We start from the raw sequence: 17569 nt of genomic DNA, 5'->3' as shown, positions 1-17569 counted from the left end.
TGTTGGGTGGCCTTCCGTCCGCCCGCAATTTACCCAGCTCCATCCCCTCATTATCTTCGCTTCTTTGTGGTATGGCGGCGCCAGCAGCGGCCCTTCAGCGAAGATTTGAGGCTCGCATTGTTACCAGATGAGCGAATCACGATTTCAACGAGATTTCAGGGTGGTGGGGATTGAATCATGGGTTCCATGAGAGCATGAGAGCATATGCAGACGGTTTTTGAGCCCTGCACATTTCGGGTCTTCGACGGAGTCATTGATAGGGATTGATGCTTCATGTGGACTGCAGGTGATGCACCCTGGCATTGGCGTTTTGGCTTCGGTTCTTCATCATTCTTTGCTTTATTGTTCATGCTTGGGAGGCATAGCGTGGTGCTTTGGCGTACTTAGACGGGGGGAGTCTGTATATTAAAGACCAGGTATGACGATCACGCTTGACGACCTTCAGCCTCTTCACGACACAGCAAATAATAATGATTATCACGCAAATAATAACATCTTGTTTCTCCAGCGTGAAGCTGCCCGAGCAGTCGAGTAAGTCGCGGACCTTAGTTCGTACGAAGTCAACGTGAAGAAATTTGGAATGATTTCTCTCCCTCCGCATTTATCACAAAGTTGATTGACATTCAACATAGCAGAACGGGATTTTCATTGCGCTGTTGGCAGCGAAACCCGACAGTTCGCGCGCGGAGGGTCGGGGGTTCATGTATCGATAAGCATCACGCTAGGCTTCGTCAGCGTGGTGGTCGCGCGTCCCACCTGCAGCAGCGACGTCATAGCGAGGTAATTGCGGAAGCTGCGGACAAGCTTTCCAACTATCCAAGCTGTGCGGTCATAACAAGGCGCCCCGGTCGGCTTTTGTGCCTAGGTAGTCTAATCCGATCTCCCGTTCTCTCTTCTAATCAGCGTTCGTCTATCCTTTGTACAAATCCTCAATCTCTTCTTCGCTTGCGACAGCATCCTGGGAAGCAGCACGCGACAACGATTATACCAGTCAACCGGCGCGGACACGACGATAGCTACCATACCGTACGCGAAAACAAGCCCATAAACGCGATTGAAGCGATTGGAATTCGGTAATCACTCACAATGGCCAACAAATTGGACGCGATGAAGCCGCAGAGAAAGATCGAGCTCTTCTCAGGCTCGTACTTTGCGGCGTGTACGATGGGTGGCATAATCGCGTGTGGACCTACACACACTATGGTCACGCCGCTAGATTTGGTAAGTCGCATACTTTTGCAGAGAGCGCGTGATGGCCTGGGGACTTTACAGGCTGTCAATTAGGCTTTCAGTTGCTAATTAATGTTTTCCAGGTGAAATGCCGCCGTCAAGTCGATTCCAACCTCTACAAGTCCAACTCACAAGCCTGGAAAATGATTTACTCCAAAGAAGGTCTACGGGGCGTCTTCTTCGGCTGGACACCAACCTTCATCGGTTACTCGATGCAAGGTGCTGGAAAGTACGGATTTTACGAGGTATTCAAATACCTGTACGGCGAAAAGCTGGCGCCCGGCGCGCCGCAAACAGTCGTATACCTAGCTGCCTCCGCTTCCGCCGAGTTCCTCGCCGACATCGCGCTATGTCCTATGGAAGCAATCAAGGTCCGCATGCAGACTACCATGCCACCGTTCGCAAACACACTGAGAGAAGGCTGGGCGAAGGTGATCAAGGAGGAGGGTGTTGGTGGTTTGTACAAGGGCTTGTACCCTCTGTGGGCGCGTCAAATCCCGTACACCATGGTCAAGTTCGCGACATTCGAAGAGACAGTCAAACAAATCTACGGCTTCTTGGGTAAGCCAAAGGAGTCATACGGGGCCTTGCAGCAAACCGGTGTGAGCTTCCTCGGTGGATATATTGCTGGTGTCGGATGTGCAGTTGTCTCGCATCCCGCAGGTACGTTGAGAACATTGTGTAAAGACCCAAGAGTCGCGAAAGCGAGCTAACATATACTAGACGTGATGGTCTCGAAGCTCAACAGCGACCGAAAGGCTGGCGAGGGCGCTGGTCAGGCTATCGGCAGGATATACGGCAAGATCGGTTTCGGTGGCCTTTGGAACGGACTGCCTGTTCGTATATTCATGATTGGTACTTTGACCGCCTTCCAATGGCTCATCTACGATTCCTTCAAGGTCTATCTCGGCGTAAGTTGTTCACCCAAACACGTTCAAGGACATTGTGCTAATTATTTGATAGCTACCCACTACTGGTGGTCACTAAGCACGGCGCAAAATAATTATTACGCGTACGGTGTTTTTGGAGCACAACAGGAGCAAGTAATACCTAATGACGTTAATTATCTTCATCAATTCCTACCTTGTGTAAAGGACTATACAGGACATTGATTTCCAAAGGTGTGTCCGTGCACGACTGCCGTGATGTTACTGCTACCGTATGAACTGCTGCCGTATATGCTGGTAGACACTGGCCGAATAAAGTTTTCATTGTTTGTAGACCTCATGATATCGGGAATTCCATACATTGCCAGTAGCAATTCGACAGGACAGCTCCAAGTACGTGGTACGGAAGTACATGTGGAGATGGACGTAGAAGCATGAAAATGGTGAATCTTAGGACTGTAGCCTCTGTCGTTGACTGAAGGTGTGTAAAGCTGTTGGGGACTCCAGTTACTGAGCCATCACGCATGGAACAATCGGATGAAATGCAAATTGTTCAGTGGTCAAAAAAGTACATTGGTACTACAACTAAATATGTATAGAGATCCAGCAAACCAGGGTATGCCATCGTCATCGTAGAAAGGAAAGTCGTCCCGAGTATATCGCACTCAATTCATAGTCGCCTTCACTTAAAGCTGCGAGAGACCGTTAGCACATGTTATGAACCCCTAGCTACTACCCAATGATCTAGACTAGACTGACTTGATCGTGGGAGCGATGTTGAGGTCAGGCAGCTCGACGAGCGGGCCGTTGATCTCAGGAAGCTCAGTCTCGGGACTTACGTTGAAGTCGTTGCCGCTGGCGGCTTGGTTGCCGTTTCCAGCGCTGTTTCCGTTGCCGTTACCGTTGCCGGCCTGGTTGTTGTTCTGTTAAGGGTGATGTTAGTTGACAGTCGAGATAGGGGGTGTTGGAAGGAGACTTACGCCATTGCCTTGGCCGTTGTTGTTGCCGTTGTTGAGGAGCGAGTTTCCGCTGCCGGCAGAGGCGCCAGTGACAGAGCCAGCAGTGGTGGTGATGCCACCGACAAGGCCGCTGACGGTGCCAGTAACGCTGTTGAGGTCGACCTGACGCTTGAGGAGATCGCCAGTGAGGCCTCCAGTAGCGCCAGTGACGGTACCGGTGACAGGCTGGAGGGTACCGGTGACGGGCTTGAGAGCACCAGTGACGGGCTTGAGCTGACCAGTGACGGGCTTGAGGGTACCAGTGACAGAGCCAGTGGAGCCAGTAAGACCGCCGACGAGGCCGTTAGCAGTGCCGGTGACACCACCAAGGTTCAACTGACGCTTGAGAAGATCTCCAGTCAGGCCTCCGGTGGCACCGGTGACGGGCTTGAGAGTGCCGGTGACGGGCTGGAGTTGACCAGTGACGGGCTTAAGAGCACCAGTGACGGAGCCAGTGGTGCCAGTAACACCACCAACGAGGCCGCCGGCAGTGCCAGTGAGACCACCAACGTTCAACTGACGCTTCACGGCATCTCCGGCAGCGGCTGCGACAGGCTTGACAGCATCTGTCACTGGGACGGTGGCGTCGGTAACCGGCTTGACGGTGCCAGTAGCAGTGTTGCCAGTGTTCTGGAGGGCGCCGGTGACTTGGCTGAGGAGGGAGAGGAGCTGGGTCTGGCTCAGCTGGCTGACGTCAAGGCCCTCAGTGACACCACGGCCAACGAGGCCATTGACAACGGGAACACCGTTGGTGATGCCGTCGGTGGTAGGGCCGACAGTGACACCGTTGAGGAGACCACCCTTGCCGTCAGTGACGCCACTGAGGATGGTGCCAGCAACCGGGACGCCGTTGAGGTTGTCGAGAAGCGCCGCACGCTTTCCGTTGTTCAGGATGCTGCTGCCGAGGGGCTTGAGGTTGAAGCTGTTGCCGCTGGCAGCAGAGTTGCCGTTACCAGCCTCGTTGTTGTTGCCGTTGCCATTGCCAGCAGTGTTTCCGTTGCCGTTGTTCTGGCCGTTGCTGTTGCCGTTGCCCTGGATGAGGTTGTCGTTGCCGGCACCGGGGTTGGTGACAGAGCCGAGGGTGCTGGTGACGGAACCAAGAAGGTTGTTGACGCCAGCAACCTGAGGAGTAGGGGCCGCGAGGACCGAGGTGGAGAGAGCAATGATGCTGACGGCGATGGAGGAACGCATGTTGGCGGTTGAAGTTTTGTTGGTGGGTTGGTGGATATTAAGAGGGATAAGTATTATTAGTCTATAGCGAACTGAGCGATTGGCAAAGAACTGAAAGAGTGTGGTAGGTGAGCTGGATGATGATTGTAGGTGGACTTCAGTATGGTTTATATGCCCTCACAGCACCCAGGTACTTTCTGATACACCGAGTCAGCACGTCTAGTCAATCGATACTCTCCTAGACGCTCAGGCCCAAGGCAAGCCGCAATCGTCACCGGGGTGGAGAGATTCTACACCAAGCCATACCAGGATGAGAAGACTAGAGCTACAGCTTGCCTAGTCATGGCGCACGCATTGGCGATCTTCATGAAAGCATCGCCGATACTGCCGTTGCTGATGAGGCTCTTGCACGTAGACCGCTCTGAAGCTTGTTGGCCTAGCTGAGGAGTAAGATTTGATCCTCTGGGGTATGGCCCACGCATGCTAGAGGATAAGGGGACTAGACACTCATCCTTAGCGCATATCTCGAGGTAGATCCCGGCTTTCAAGCTTCCGGAACGCTACTCATGGGCTTGAGTAAGTCAGGTTGCGCAACAGATGTCAAAGACACGTCTTAGTTCTCGCGGGGGACTCGAAATTGGGGCGAGAATCTGTAGGCGGCTGGAAACTGCGGAAGCCAACGGTGATTGTGCTCAGATTGCCGTCTCATTAGGGACTCGCCTCATCCTGCTGGCCATCTGCGAGGTGGTGAGGCTCACGATGCATCTGTCTTGCCTCATCCAGTCTTCTGTGACCCTAGGCTTGCGTTGTATGGATGACTCCCCTGACGATCTGCACCTTTCATGACTTACATTCCAAGACGTCGATCTTGCGTTTTCGGAACATATGGTTCAGCGTCATCGGCAAGTTCTGTCTAGCGCGTCGAGGGCAGCCCAAAGCGGACGCGATGATCGACGCGGCTAACGGAACGAGGGAGATCAGCTCCACTCTTGATTGTCGTTCGAGCTGTAACGGCAGGTATCTCGACGGCCGGCAATACAGCTCGCCGATATCCCACTTTACAGCTTTCCGGTCATCGATGCGAGCGCATTCCCATGCCATCCTAAGATAGCGGTAATGAACAATGGCCGTCTCGCCTCGTTGTTGGCACACTCTTGCCGCTTTGCGCCGGTCTCCCATCTCCTTTGTCGATGATCGTCAGCTATCCAAGCTCAGCCAGCGCAGGTACCTGACTGTCCAACATGAACACCTGATCATCAACAAACACTCCAAAACACCGGGTCAGGGGAGAAATGAGCTATCTTGCGCGGAATCCATGCTCCCGGGAGCTGCGCAACCAGGTCACACTGCTCGCCCTGCATTACCTTTACTTGGGTCTTCTCTTGGGTCACTGCGACCCCTTAACAAATCATTAAAGTTGCGGAGTTTGCCATGATGAAGCTGAGGCTGCAGGTGTAAGTGTGTGATGAAACAATCCAGGCGTGGTTCTCGACGCAGGATGGTCAATGCGTTCACCTGCCCAGCTGTCCGCACCTTCCTCCGAAACTCTTAACACTCACCGGCATGAGGAAGAGAAACTCAATCTTCACAGAACAACATGGCAAGGAATGGATCAGGGTTCCAACTTGCCGCAACTTTACGGGAGATGATCCCGCATATTCTATTGTTTTTCGTATCGGAACTTTATGCCGTGCCTGTCTTTGCTTTTTATCACTGATCAGGGACCGAATGTACCAGGATGCCAACAGCCTTGTCAAACTCAGATAACAGCTCATTATACAGCCCTTGTCTTTAGATAGCATTCCCTTCTTCCTCACTGGTTCCGTATCTTCTTTACATTTGACATAATACAGCCTTCTTCACCACTTTGCAAAGCAATTGTCCATTCGTGGCATACAGGCTCGAGTGGAGGAAGAGCACGGCTATCCCTCTTCGATACCGCTCTAGATCCAGCCCCACCAAGACCGCGGTCAGCTTTTACTGATGCTCCTTTGTCAGTAAGGGCTGGCATTATGAGCTGACCAAGGAGGCATTGCACCTCTTGCTGCTTACCAGATACTTTCACTACTCGGAACATTCGAACACCTTTACCATGTTGCCATACCGTGAAGATGACGAACCTTGCAGTGTAGCTGCTTTGAGGATACCAGGCATAGTTGCGTAGGCTGAAGTTTGAAGAGGACCGGGTTTTTTCGAGCATGATGACACTGGATTCGTTACCGGTGTTGATGCATTGAGCGAGGAGCTTCTACACAGTGCTCGGGACAGATGTGGACGAAGTCATGTGCGATGTTGTTGGTGATTCGAAGGGCTGGCTCTGGGTTATGATGAAGGACTCGCTTGGAGCAGTGTGGTCAGAACCTGGAAGACAGAGCGCTGAATAAGAGGCTGTGCAGCCGACGGAAGATCAAGCTCAAGACGTTGTGGTGATGACAGTCTGTATGAAGGAGGATGCTGAAGATCGAATGGCTATATCGATAACATTGTGTCGAATGTACAAACATCGCCCGCCCGAACTCCGGATATGACTTTTACCCCAGCTGTAGCCATCAGAATATACATACAGATGCAAACATGAGAGACATTCAAACGTGAAGATTACTCAGAGTCGGTAACGCAGCCTTGGCTCGCGTCCTTGACAAATCGGGCGTACTTGAAAAGCGTACCCTTCTGGTACTTCAAGGCGGGCGCGGTCCACTTCTTCCGCCTCTCTGCTAGTTCTTGCTCGCTGACGCCGATGTTCAGCTCGTTGGACTCGGAGTCGATGGTGATCTCATCGCCATCCTGAACCAAGCCAATAGGGCCACCTTCCTGCGCCTCAGGAACAATGTGACCGATCAAGAAGCCGTGGCTACCGCCACTGAAGCGACCGTCTGTGATGAGTGCGACATCCTTGCCGAGACCAGCGCCCATGATGGCGGAGCTAGGCTTCAGCATCTCAGGCATACCAGGGCCGCCCTTGGGACCTTCGTAGCGGATGACAACGACGGTCTTCTCGCCCTTCTTGATCTCACCACGCTCGAGAGCAGTGATGAAGTCATCCTCAGCATCGTAGCACTTGGCCTTGCCGGTAAATTGGGTGCCCTCCTTGCCAGTGATCTTGCCTACGGAGCCTCCAGGGGCAAGAGATCCTCTCAAGATTTGCAAGTGACCAGAGGACTTTAGAGGTTCGCTGAGCGGTCGGATGATCTTCTGCTCGGCGGGGAAATCTCTGACGTTCTCCAAGTTCTCCTTGAGTGTCTTACCAGTCACAGTCATTTGGCTACCATCGAGAAGTCCTTCCTTAAGCAGGAACTTGAGAAGCGACGGGGTGCCACCGATATCGTGAACGTCGGCCATGACGTACTTTCCGGAAGGCTTCAAATCCGCCAACAATGGAATGCGGTCGCTCACGCTCTGGAAGTCGTCAATGGTAAGCTTGAGACCAACAGAGTCAGCGATCGCGATCAAGTGAAGAACAGCGTTGGTTGAGCCACCAGTGATGCTGATGACGACCATGGCGTTCTCAAATGCTTCGCGGGTGAGAATGTCGCTCGGGCGGATGTCCTCCTTGAGCAATTTTTTGATGGCGCCACCCGCTGCCAGGCACTCCAGCATCTTCGCCTTGGAGTTCGCCGGGTTCGACGAAGAGCCAGGTAGCGACATGCCCATTGTCTCGATTGCCGTAGCCATTGTGTTTGCTGTGTACATTCCTCCGCAAGCACCCTGTCCGTTGCAGGCGTGCCTGATGATATCGAATCGCTGGTCTTCGGTGATTTCGCCTGTGATGAATTGGCCGTATGCTTGGAAAGCGGAAACGATGTCGATCTGCTGGTTCTCGAGAGTCTTTGCGCAACCGGGCTGGATGGTGCCGCCGTAAACCATGAGGGAAGGCCTGTTTACACGTCCCATGGCCATGATGACACCGGGCATGTTCTTGTCGCAGCCAGGGATGGAGATGTTCGCATCGTACCACTGGCCGCCCATGACTGTCTCGATGGAGTCTGCGATGATCTCGCGCGACTGCAGCGAGTAGCGCATGCCCTTTGTGCCCATGGAGATGCCGTCGCTAACACCGATGGTGTTGAACTGCATGCCCAGCAGTCCGGCCCGCTCGACACCCTCCTTGACCTTGTGGTTCAGGTCCATCAGGTGCATGTTGCACGGGTTGCCCGAGTACCAGACGGACGAGATGCCGACCTGGGCCTTGTTCATGTCCGTCTCGCTCATGCCGGTGGCGTACAGCATAGCCTGCGAGGCGCCCTGCGACTTGGGCTGGGTGATGTGCTTGCTGACCGAATTGAGCTCATTGTCGGCTTTGGCGGTGCGGATGGCGGAGCTGGAAAGCGCACGTCTGCAAGCAATTAGACTGGCGAGTCGGACGTGTGGTGGACTTGGGGACATACGCTGCGTGCCATTGCGGCCGCGGGGAGCACCTTGCGCGCGCGAGAGCACCTCCAAAACGTGCGAGAGACATGGTGGCGGGCTGGCTGCTCCTTCCGTGGCGGCTGGCTGTTCCTGATAATTTATCGATGCGAGCTCGGAGGCCGCGGGGACGGACGCTTCTCCGACTCCAGGGCGTTGCATCATCTCGCTCGTCATTGGTTACTGTCTTGTCCCCACAACAGCGCCCATCTCTTCTCCCCCGCCATTGTCATTGCTCTCAATGACTCCGTTTAAGCCTTCTTAGCTCTTGGCCTTGCAAGACGAGACGATCGTTTCCGATCCAGTCGGCGCAGCATCTACCTGAACTTGCAGTCGAAGGTGCATTCATGTCAGCGCACGATAAATCATTTGCGACTACCCATTCACTCGTCAGAAATCTGGTATCTATTTGCTCGTCTATTTGTGTAGAGGCACGATCACCTGCGTGAATAATGATGAATAGGTATTGTTCAACGACGTCCTATTGTCACACTTCGTAGCCCATCACATCGCTCAAGCTAACATCATGGACATTCAAGTCTCAGTCGTACTTACTGGATGGATTTCCTCTATTACTTTCCTCCTCTGTTTCTATGTAATATCCTATCCGAATCCGCTTTGAGAAGACTTGCACAACGAAATGAAGCTTTTCCTCTCTTACTGTCTCTTATTTCCTTGCCTTGCGCAGGCCGCGAGTCAGGTCTATACAGGCTTCAACTACGGTGCCTTCTGGGGTCTTGAAGAAAATGCCAAGCAGAAAGCAGACTTTCTCGATGGCTTCAACCTGGCCAAGAATCTGACTACCGACATACCCTTCGATAGTGCCCGCCTGTTTACTTGCAGAGCAGCGAAAACCCTCGACGAGCCGACCGAAGCTTTTGATGCTGCTGTTGTCTCCAAGACAAACCTGCTACTGGGTTTCTGGATAACGCCAGCGCAGAAGGGCGGCTCACCTGATGAGAACGTCAAAAACGAGATGGCCGCACTCGAGAAAGGGTTTAAGAAGCACGGCCAAGCGCTTTCCGATCTTATCATTGGACTCTCTGTAGGCAACGAGGACGTGTACCGTGCCGAGGCGACTCAAGAAGTTGGTGTTACCGCAATGGTCGTTGGGCAGACCATAGCCAAGGTGAAGGAAAGCATTGCTTCCTCATCGTTCGCCCAGTACATGAAGGATAAACCAATCGGCCATGTCGATACCGCGCAGTATGCCGTGGTGGATAATGCAGACTTCATCGGCATGACTGCATACCCGTACTGGAACAAAGACAGTATCGGAACAGCAAGTACAAGTTTTCAGGGCTCTCTCGAGGGAGTCAAGCAGCGCGCAGGCAACAGACCGGTTTGGATCGCGGAAATGGGCTGGCCTTTTACCGACTCTGAACAACACGGGGCTGCGGTCGCCGGTATAGACGAACTCCAGAAGTTTTGGAGTGAGGTTGGCTGTGCTGTGTTTGGGAAATACACTACTTTCTGGTTCGAGTTACTCAAAGACACTACATCGGATCAGAAGGCCGATTGGAGTGTTATTGATCCAAGCTCTCGACAGTCAAGAATCAAGAATATGAGCTGCGGAAACCCTCAGCCAAAGCCACCCGCTGAAGCTCCAGCTAGCTCAGCAGCGTCATATACGTCTATTGCCACAACACCACCGCAGACACTCAGCTCTGGGTCGCCAATCATTCCGAGTGCCATGCCTACGTCATCACCTCCTGTATCGTCGACAATCGAATCAAACACAGTACACGTAACGGTGACCGGTACGACTTCTGTAACTCCGCAGCCTATCACACCATCGGTAGTAGCTCCCGGCGGGCCATCTCTCGTGACTGTAATAGTTACCTTGACGAGCATCACCACTGTAACAGCACAGCCTTCAATGACCACAATAGCGAGCGCGAGCCGATCAACAGCCCAAGATGATGCCGTCAGCTTCCTCGGTATGTCTTAATCCAACGCAAATCTTTCTAAAGCTAAAATTTCCCAGCACAAGACCAGCCAGCAACAGGCCGCAGCACCGTCACTGTTAAGACTACAGCAACAACTGTCGTCTTTGCGAAAACAACAGCAATCGCTGCTCTGAACAACATATCCGCCGACGTCAACTGGTGCGTCACAGTCGCTGACATAAACCGAGATGGAAGTCCTATACCCGTCGCAGGTGGACCTGCAGGGTCAGGCGGAGAATGCGTCCCCCCTCCGACTTTCCAAGGATATCCGTACGCAGCAGCAGGAGAAGTCGCGACACCATCAGGAATACCGAGTGGGACAGGCTGGTGCGTTGTCATGGCTGATATCGATAACAATGGTCGTTCTGTACCTGTTGATGCTGGGCCCGTTGGAGCAGACGGCGAGTGTACTGTTCCGCCCATGTACAGTGGACTGTCCGCGACAGCTACGTTGATTGGCCACTTCAAGACATCTGAGCCGGCGAAGGTGTCTCTGGTGCCCTCTTCTTTGACAGTAGAGTTTTCCTTACTCTCAAGCATCAATGTATCAGCTACTTCTGGTACTCCATCACCTAGTAAGTCACTCGATCAACTTGACGTCTTGAAGCTTTCTGATGACATCTATAGCTTCAGCAGTTAAATCAGGATACGAACGTCGCCGGCGTCGATCTGTAGTATCATCCACAACAGAGACCACAGCATTAACCTCAGTATCTACTACAATCACAGAATCAGCATCGCCTTTTCCGACTCCTACCCATTCCGTAACTTCAGTCAGCCTACCCTCAGATCCATCCGGCGCAACTCTCTCAGAGTTTAATTGGCCTAGGCCGACGGCTCGGATAGAAGCCAGGATGAGCATCGAAGGTAGAGATGAGGTTTTGCTTACGCGACGTAGCTGGAACTCCTTTTGGGCGAACTTCAGTTCTGGGCTCAAGAAAATTGGAAACAAGATTAAGAATGCATTCCACCACTAAGGTCGTTTTCTTTGTCATATATCGCGAAAGATTGTTCAAAGCTGTTATAACAGGCGTGCAAGATATTAGACAATTTCCAGTGTACTTCATACCATGTTTTTAGGAGCTTAGAATACATTAGTAATACGTTGAATGCACCGCCCATCAATTCTTGTTATATGGCGCGCATTAGTACATCATCAATTAAATCGAGACATGGAAAGTCGCATCACGATTGCCCTTGCCCATCGCCTTCTGGACAATCCTTGGGTGTCTTGCGAGGGTGCAGCTCGCAATCACGAGTAAAGGAACACAGTACTCTCCGAGTAAAAAGGTCATTCATCAACCGTCGTATTAACGGCAGGTTTGTTTGTTTGTTCATTCATGTGATATCTCATCTCTCGTGCCAGCTAACATAAGTTTTCCGTAACCGTAAAGAACCCGAGATAGTCCACCATATTACACCTGACAGACTCCGAATTCGCACTTTTGCGGATAACCCGATAACCTAAAACGACTAAGATGCTGAAGGCGCTTGCCCATATCTTTCTATCAAGGTAAATGGTAGATGTCGATGGGCCAGAAACTTCGATACACAAATCCACAGCGCAATGCCATGTCTGACGCGACTTGCTGAGGGTGACGCGCGTCTAAGCAGCAGCCGCTACCTAGGCGGCGGGAGTAGAGGTGGCAGCGGGGGTAGAGGTGGCGGGAGGGTTCTCAACGACCTTGTCGGTCTCGTTGGCAGCAGCGGTCTCGGTGAGGGGAGCCTCGCCATCGGCGGCCGCGTCGGGAGCGTCGTCCTCCTTGCCGGGGGAGTCGATCGCGACCTTAACTGCGATCTCACGACCCTCAATCTCCTTGCCGTTCATCTCGGAGCAAGCCTTTTGCTGGAGCTCCTCAGAGCCGAGGGTAACGAAACCGAAACCACGGCCCTTGCGGGGCTCACCGCGGGCCTGGAGCTTCTTGACCATGAAGCGGGGGATGGGGCGGAGGGCGATCTTGGCCTGGGTGGGGGAGTAGTCCTTGAAGATCTCAAGAAGCTGATTCACCAGTTAGCATGGGCTTTGAGAAGGGCATGTGCAAACTCACCCTGTCCTCCTTCAGGTCGTACGGCAGGTTTGCAACCATGACCTTGGTCTTGGAGGGAACACCGTCCTCGGGAGGACCGCGCTGCTTGCGTTCACGGGGCCCCTGGGGAGCAGACTTGTCGGCGCCCTTCTTTGCGGTAAGCGCTTCGTTCGTAGTTTCGGTTAGGGGAGCAACTTGGCCGGGTACATTTGTAGGGGTGGAGTCGGCAGGAGCCTCGTTGGAGAGCTCGACCTGCTCGGCGCCTTCAGCATCGGCCTGGTGCAGAACTTGATTAGCTTGTGAAGACATGCGGTGGGGTGCGGAGGTACTTACAGCGCGTCCGCCGCGTCCAGCACGGCCGCCACGGCCACGACCGCGACCGCGTCCACGAGTGGAAGTACGGCGGCGGGCCTCGCCAGTGTTGCCCTCGGCTCCGCTGCCGGCGCCCTCAGCGTGGGCCTCGGGAGTGCGGGCGAGCTGGATGGAGACCTTGCGGTCCAGGATGGCCTTGCCGTTGAGCTCGGCGATGGCACGCTCAGCCTCGGACGGGGTCGAGAGGGCAACGAAGGCGTAGCCGACGGGGCGCGAGGTGCGTGGGTTGGTGGGGATGGTCGTGGACTCGCTGCACCACGTGTTAGCTTGGACGAGTTGCGTCATGCGGAGAAGCAGGGTCCACCTACACCAGGTAGTCCTTGAAGAATTCCTTCAACTCCCCCTCGGTGGTCGCGTACGCGAGGTTTCCAATGTAAAGTCGCCTGCCCTCAGCGGCGCTCGCTCGCACAGCCTCGTCCTCGGCTGCGGTGGGCTGTTGAGCGCCAGTGCTCTCCGTGGCGGTGGGAGCGTTGTTGTCGTTGAGGGAGGTGGTGGCCATCTGGGCGGTGACACTGTCGACAGGTGCGGACATGATTGCTGAAGTTTGGGTGGTTGACGAACACGAGTGATAGACCGGGCGTGTAAGAGGTTGACGAAACTTGGAGTCCTAGTAGACCGGTAAAGGTAACCTTGAACAGTAGTGGTGGTTGGTGGGTGATGGGATTGCCGAACCGCCTGCTGGTGGAACTGTTGACGAGGGGGGTGTGGAGTGGGTAGCTACGAGCCCGGGGAAGGTTGAGAGAGGATTGGGTTGATGGGGTGCGTGGTTGGTCTCTGTTGTTGACTTGATGGGGGAGAGAGAGGGCAGGCCTCGACCAGGCAGATTATTTTGAAGAGCGCAGCCATGGGGCTTGGCCGCATCCGGTAACGGAAGCGGCCCCTGCGCACAGTCGAGGGCCCACTTGCCTGAGAGCAGCGACCAGGAGTGCATGGATAGGGGAAACGGCGACTAGGCGGCCGCTGAGCGCATGGACGGGTTCGCCGCAGCACAAGCAGCGAGAACAGTCACTCTCTCTCACCCACTGCACGCACATGTGTGCATGCTCTGGTGCGACTGCAGTGCCTGCACGCGATGCGCATCGCTGCTTAGCTAAGCGCGACGCCACAGCGCGCCCTAGCGCCACAGTAGACCTCGACCTTGGCTGCATGGCGCTCCAGCTTCACCTCCGCCCCACCGCCCACTGCCGCTAGAAGCATGAAAAAGACCCGCCTGCCGTTGACGTGTCCGCTAGTGCACCGCTTCTTCATGCACTGGATCCGGGGGCCCTGCCATTCAATTTTCCCATTCCTCGAGTCCTGTCCCGGCTAGCCTGCCTCACCGCAATCTGATTGCTGATTTACCGCCATGGCAGGTGCACTGCAAGCGCGCCGCGCACTGGTCGTCTACGGCTCGGAAACAGGGAACGCACAGGATGTGGCTGAGGAGATGGGAAGGGTCGCTGAGCGACTGAGATTCCACACGGAAGTCGCTGAGCTCAACGCCATCACTCTTGTATGTCTGGCGGTGTCGCGTGCAAGGAGCGATGGTTGACTGTCGGTAGAGACAACTGCTGCAACACGATGTCGTTCTCATCGCCATTTCCACTACGGGCCAGGGTGACCTGCCACCCAATAGCCAGAAGTTTTGGAAAGCCATCCGAAGTGCTCGGCTGCGACCAGGGTGCTTGCAGCAGATGAAATTTGCATCCTTTGGTCTTGGTGATACGTCCTATCCAAAGTACAACTGGGCGCATCGCAAGCTCTACAATCGGCTCGTCCAGCTAGGAGCGCAGCCAGTCTGCGATCGCGGAGAGTCGGACGAGCAACATCCAGAGGGGTATGTCAACACGATTATCGCGTCTGCAAGTTTCCTTTCTATTTCCTGATGCATCGTCTCATGTTGCCTGTCAAACTGCGTATGCAGCAAAACTTGTGCCATCATTGCAATTACGGCGCATATCTGACTATTCCAAAGTATCGACGGATCTTTCCTACCATGGTCGACGAAACTGCGCCAACATCTCCTTGACTCTTACCCTCTCGCTGATGGTGTCGAGCCGATACCGGACGATGTTCTACTAGACCCGAAATGGCTGCTTGCGCCTGCCGTCGATGATACAACATCTTCATCGAACACCAATAATGCACCTGTATCGAATGGCGATGCGACGGATGTTCCCCCATTAGATCTCCTGAAGATAGGTGGCGGACTGACTGCGAAGATTACAAGCAATGAGAGAGTCACTCCAACAAACCATTGGCAGGATGTACGGCATATCAAGTTCGAGATACCAGAGACACATCCCTACGGTCCAGGCGATGTACTCACAATATACCCCAAGAACTTCCCGTCGGATGTATCGCAGTTCATTGAGTGTATGGGCTGGACTTCCGAGGCTGATATACCACTTCGCTTCGTACCTTCGTCGCCTTCAACGCCCCCAGACACCACCCTGCCGGTCCGAAATCTGGAGCCAGGTAGTCTAATAACCCTACGGCAGCTGTTGACTAACCATCTCGACATCATCGCCATACCACGAAGGTCGTTTTTCGCCCAGCTCGCGCACTACACGAACGACGAGTTTCACAAGGCAAGACTACTTGAGTTTACCGACCCCCTGTATCTTGACGAACTCTACGACTACACTACACGCCCGCGCCGCAGCATATTAGAGGTATTACAGGAGTTTGAGTCTGTCAAAATACCCTGGCAGCGCGTTTGCAGCATCATCCCTGCATTGCGTGGTCGCCAGTTCAGCATCGCAAGCGCAATGAATCCTGACGCAGAGGCGGAGAATAGCACAAAGATTGAGCTCTTGATCGCGATTGTGAAGTACAAGACTGTCATTAAAAGAATCAGGCAGGGTGTTGCTACGCGATATATTGCTTCACTCACTCCAGGACAGGAGATCACAGTCACTCTTTCGCGAGGCGGACTGGGTGTAGGAAGAGAGGAAATTGATAGACCGGTCGTGATGATTGGACCAGGCACAGGTGTAGCTCCCATGCGTTCTCTGATATACCAACGTATACTATGGCGCGAGGAGCATAAGAAGCTACAAAACGGCCACGCGCAGCAAGATGACGGAAGTATAAAGGATCTTCTCTTTTTCGGCTGTCGTAACGCTGAATCAGACTACTTCTTCAAGGACGAGTGGGCGCAGCTTCAATCCTCTGGAGTGCCCCTAGAAGTCTTTGCGGCGTTCTCCCGAGACCAGGTAAGTGCCCAGCTCCACCCTCTTTAAGTCTACGCTAACGATCCGACAGCGCCAAAAGGTTTATGTGCAAGATCTCATTCGGCAGCAATCCTCCCTCGTTTTCTCTCAACTCTTCCATAAATCCGGCATCCTATATATTTGCGGGTCATCGGGCAAGATGCCCCAGGCAGTGCGCGAAGCGCTCATCGAAGCTTTTCAAGAACATGGGAATATGGACAGGGAGGGCGCAGAGAATTATCTCGTGAGTATGGAAAAGAGTGGTAGATATCGCCAAGAGACGTGGTAGACATTTGAACGACGTTGTACATGTATTTTCGATCTCCTGCTCTCCACTTAGCCTATCACTCAATCTATGGCCCGTATCTCGACTATGCCAAGTGTCGATCTTATTTCAATAAAACGCTAATCGTACTGGCGCGATTGGACGCGTCGCCAGTTGACTTATGATTGACGATGCAGCAGATTACATCTTCAGGCATGGTAGGCTTATGCGGGGCGAACGCTTACGGTGCCACAAGCATTCTGCGTGGCGAGATTACGACACATCATTCGTACTATATGCCGGTGAGACATCGATATTATGGGTATTGCGGTCACCGATCAGATTTAAAACAGGTCGACCTTGGCGAAGAAGAGATGCGAAGGTTTGACGGGGATGTCGAAGAGGTTGGGCAAGCTATCTAGATGAATACATGTACTGAACTGACGGTTCCGGATCTATCACCTCTCTACTCATAGATATAGCAAAAGGGCCCAGCAAGCGTACTGGAAGCCTCTCTTATTGTCATATTCGGAAAGCCCAAATAATTGCCGAATGTCATAACATCATCCAGCGTCGCATTCCTCGTCGGCGGGGTATTCAGAAACGTAAGCGTTCCAGCAATGGTAAATCGCCTATCTTCCAAATTCTGGTTCTGCCAGATCCACCAAGTTCGGTCAATCTGGGTGTGATGATGCCAGAAGTATGGATCGGAAGGAGAGTTGTAGAAGTCTGAGCCCGCGTCACCGGCGATTGTCTGATGGCCACCAAGGTGAACGCGAAGTTTTCCAGGAGAAGGGTTTTGGAGCGTGTCTTGGAAAGCGGAGATGTTGGCGCTGGCTGTGATTAGTTCGGCGACATCAGCGTCGGTTGTTTCCGATGATGAGCGTGTATTGATGTCGCGTCTGATGCATCTAGGGTTGTAGCCTAGACCATCCGGAGATGGGTTTGGCGGTACGGTGGTGTCGAGAGAGGATACTGGTCCGATGTGCATCTTCCAGCTGCACTGCCGTCAGTACTCTGGACATGATAGAGGCATTTAAGAATGACTACTCACTCTTTGAAGGGCCCTGAGG

At 53.5% G+C, this 17569-nt stretch overlaps 7 protein-coding genes across 7 annotated transcripts; 3 read left to right on the top strand and 4 right to left on the bottom strand.

Annotated features, from left to right (window-relative positions):
- Window positions 1-1086: 1086 nt before the first annotated feature.
- Window positions 1087-2217, top strand: J4E79_000443 (uncharacterized protein; the record flags this gene model as incomplete). The annotated part of the gene is made up of 4 exons (XM_049349359.1): window positions 1087-1221; window positions 1314-1893; window positions 1954-2141; window positions 2194-2217. 4 exons carry the CDS (start codon window positions 1087-1089, stop codon window positions 2215-2217), a joined length of 927 nt encoding a protein of 308 aa, XP_049216146.1.
- Window positions 2218-2866: 649 nt separating this feature from the next.
- J4E79_000442 (uncharacterized protein) lies at window positions 2867-4306 on the bottom strand (the record flags this gene model as incomplete). The annotated part of the gene is made up of 2 exons (XM_049349358.1): window positions 2867-3040; window positions 3098-4306. The coding sequence occupies 2 exons, from the start codon at window positions 4304-4306 to the stop codon at window positions 2867-2869; spliced, it is 1383 nt and encodes a 460-aa protein (XP_049216145.1).
- A 2577-nt stretch (window positions 4307-6883) lies between these two features.
- Window positions 6884-8741, bottom strand: J4E79_000441 (uncharacterized protein; the record flags this gene model as incomplete). Its single annotated transcript, XM_049349357.1, has 2 exons — window positions 6884-8618; window positions 8671-8741. The coding sequence occupies 2 exons, from the start codon at window positions 8739-8741 to the stop codon at window positions 6884-6886; spliced, it is 1806 nt and encodes a 601-aa protein (XP_049216144.1).
- Window positions 8742-9329: 588 nt separating this feature from the next.
- On the top strand, window positions 9330-11313 carry J4E79_000440 (uncharacterized protein; the record flags this gene model as incomplete). Its single annotated transcript, XM_049349356.1, has 4 exons — window positions 9330-10629; window positions 10677-10797; window positions 10923-10965; window positions 11275-11313. 4 exons carry the CDS (start codon window positions 9330-9332, stop codon window positions 11311-11313), a joined length of 1503 nt encoding a protein of 500 aa, XP_049216143.1.
- Window positions 11314-12262: 949 nt separating this feature from the next.
- Window positions 12263-13569, bottom strand: J4E79_000439 (uncharacterized protein; the record flags this gene model as incomplete). The annotated part of the gene is made up of 4 exons (XM_049349355.1): window positions 12263-12637; window positions 12687-12941; window positions 12999-13287; window positions 13346-13569. The coding sequence occupies 4 exons, from the start codon at window positions 13567-13569 to the stop codon at window positions 12263-12265; spliced, it is 1143 nt and encodes a 380-aa protein (XP_049216142.1).
- An 813-nt stretch (window positions 13570-14382) lies between these two features.
- Window positions 14383-16520, top strand: J4E79_000438 (uncharacterized protein; the record flags this gene model as incomplete). Its single annotated transcript, XM_049349354.1, has 4 exons — window positions 14383-14529; window positions 14579-14853; window positions 14992-16234; window positions 16284-16520. 4 exons carry the CDS (start codon window positions 14383-14385, stop codon window positions 16518-16520), a joined length of 1902 nt encoding a protein of 633 aa, XP_049216141.1.
- A 320-nt stretch (window positions 16521-16840) lies between these two features.
- Window positions 16841-17487, bottom strand: J4E79_000437 (uncharacterized protein; the record flags this gene model as incomplete). Its single annotated transcript, XM_049349353.1, has 2 exons — window positions 16841-16914; window positions 17001-17487. 2 exons carry the CDS (start codon window positions 17485-17487, stop codon window positions 16841-16843), a joined length of 561 nt encoding a protein of 186 aa, XP_049216140.1.
- Window positions 17488-17569: the final 82 nt, after the last annotated feature.

This window comes from Alternaria viburni (genome assembly GCF_023758015.1).
Source record: "Alternaria viburni strain BMP 2772 chromosome Unknown scaffold_1, whole genome shotgun sequence".
NCBI classification, from domain to species: Eukaryota; Fungi; Ascomycota; class Dothideomycetes; order Pleosporales; family Pleosporaceae; genus Alternaria; species Alternaria viburni.
Note: the sequence above shows the minus strand (reverse complement) of the source record. Positions and strands in the feature narration are given on the sequence as shown.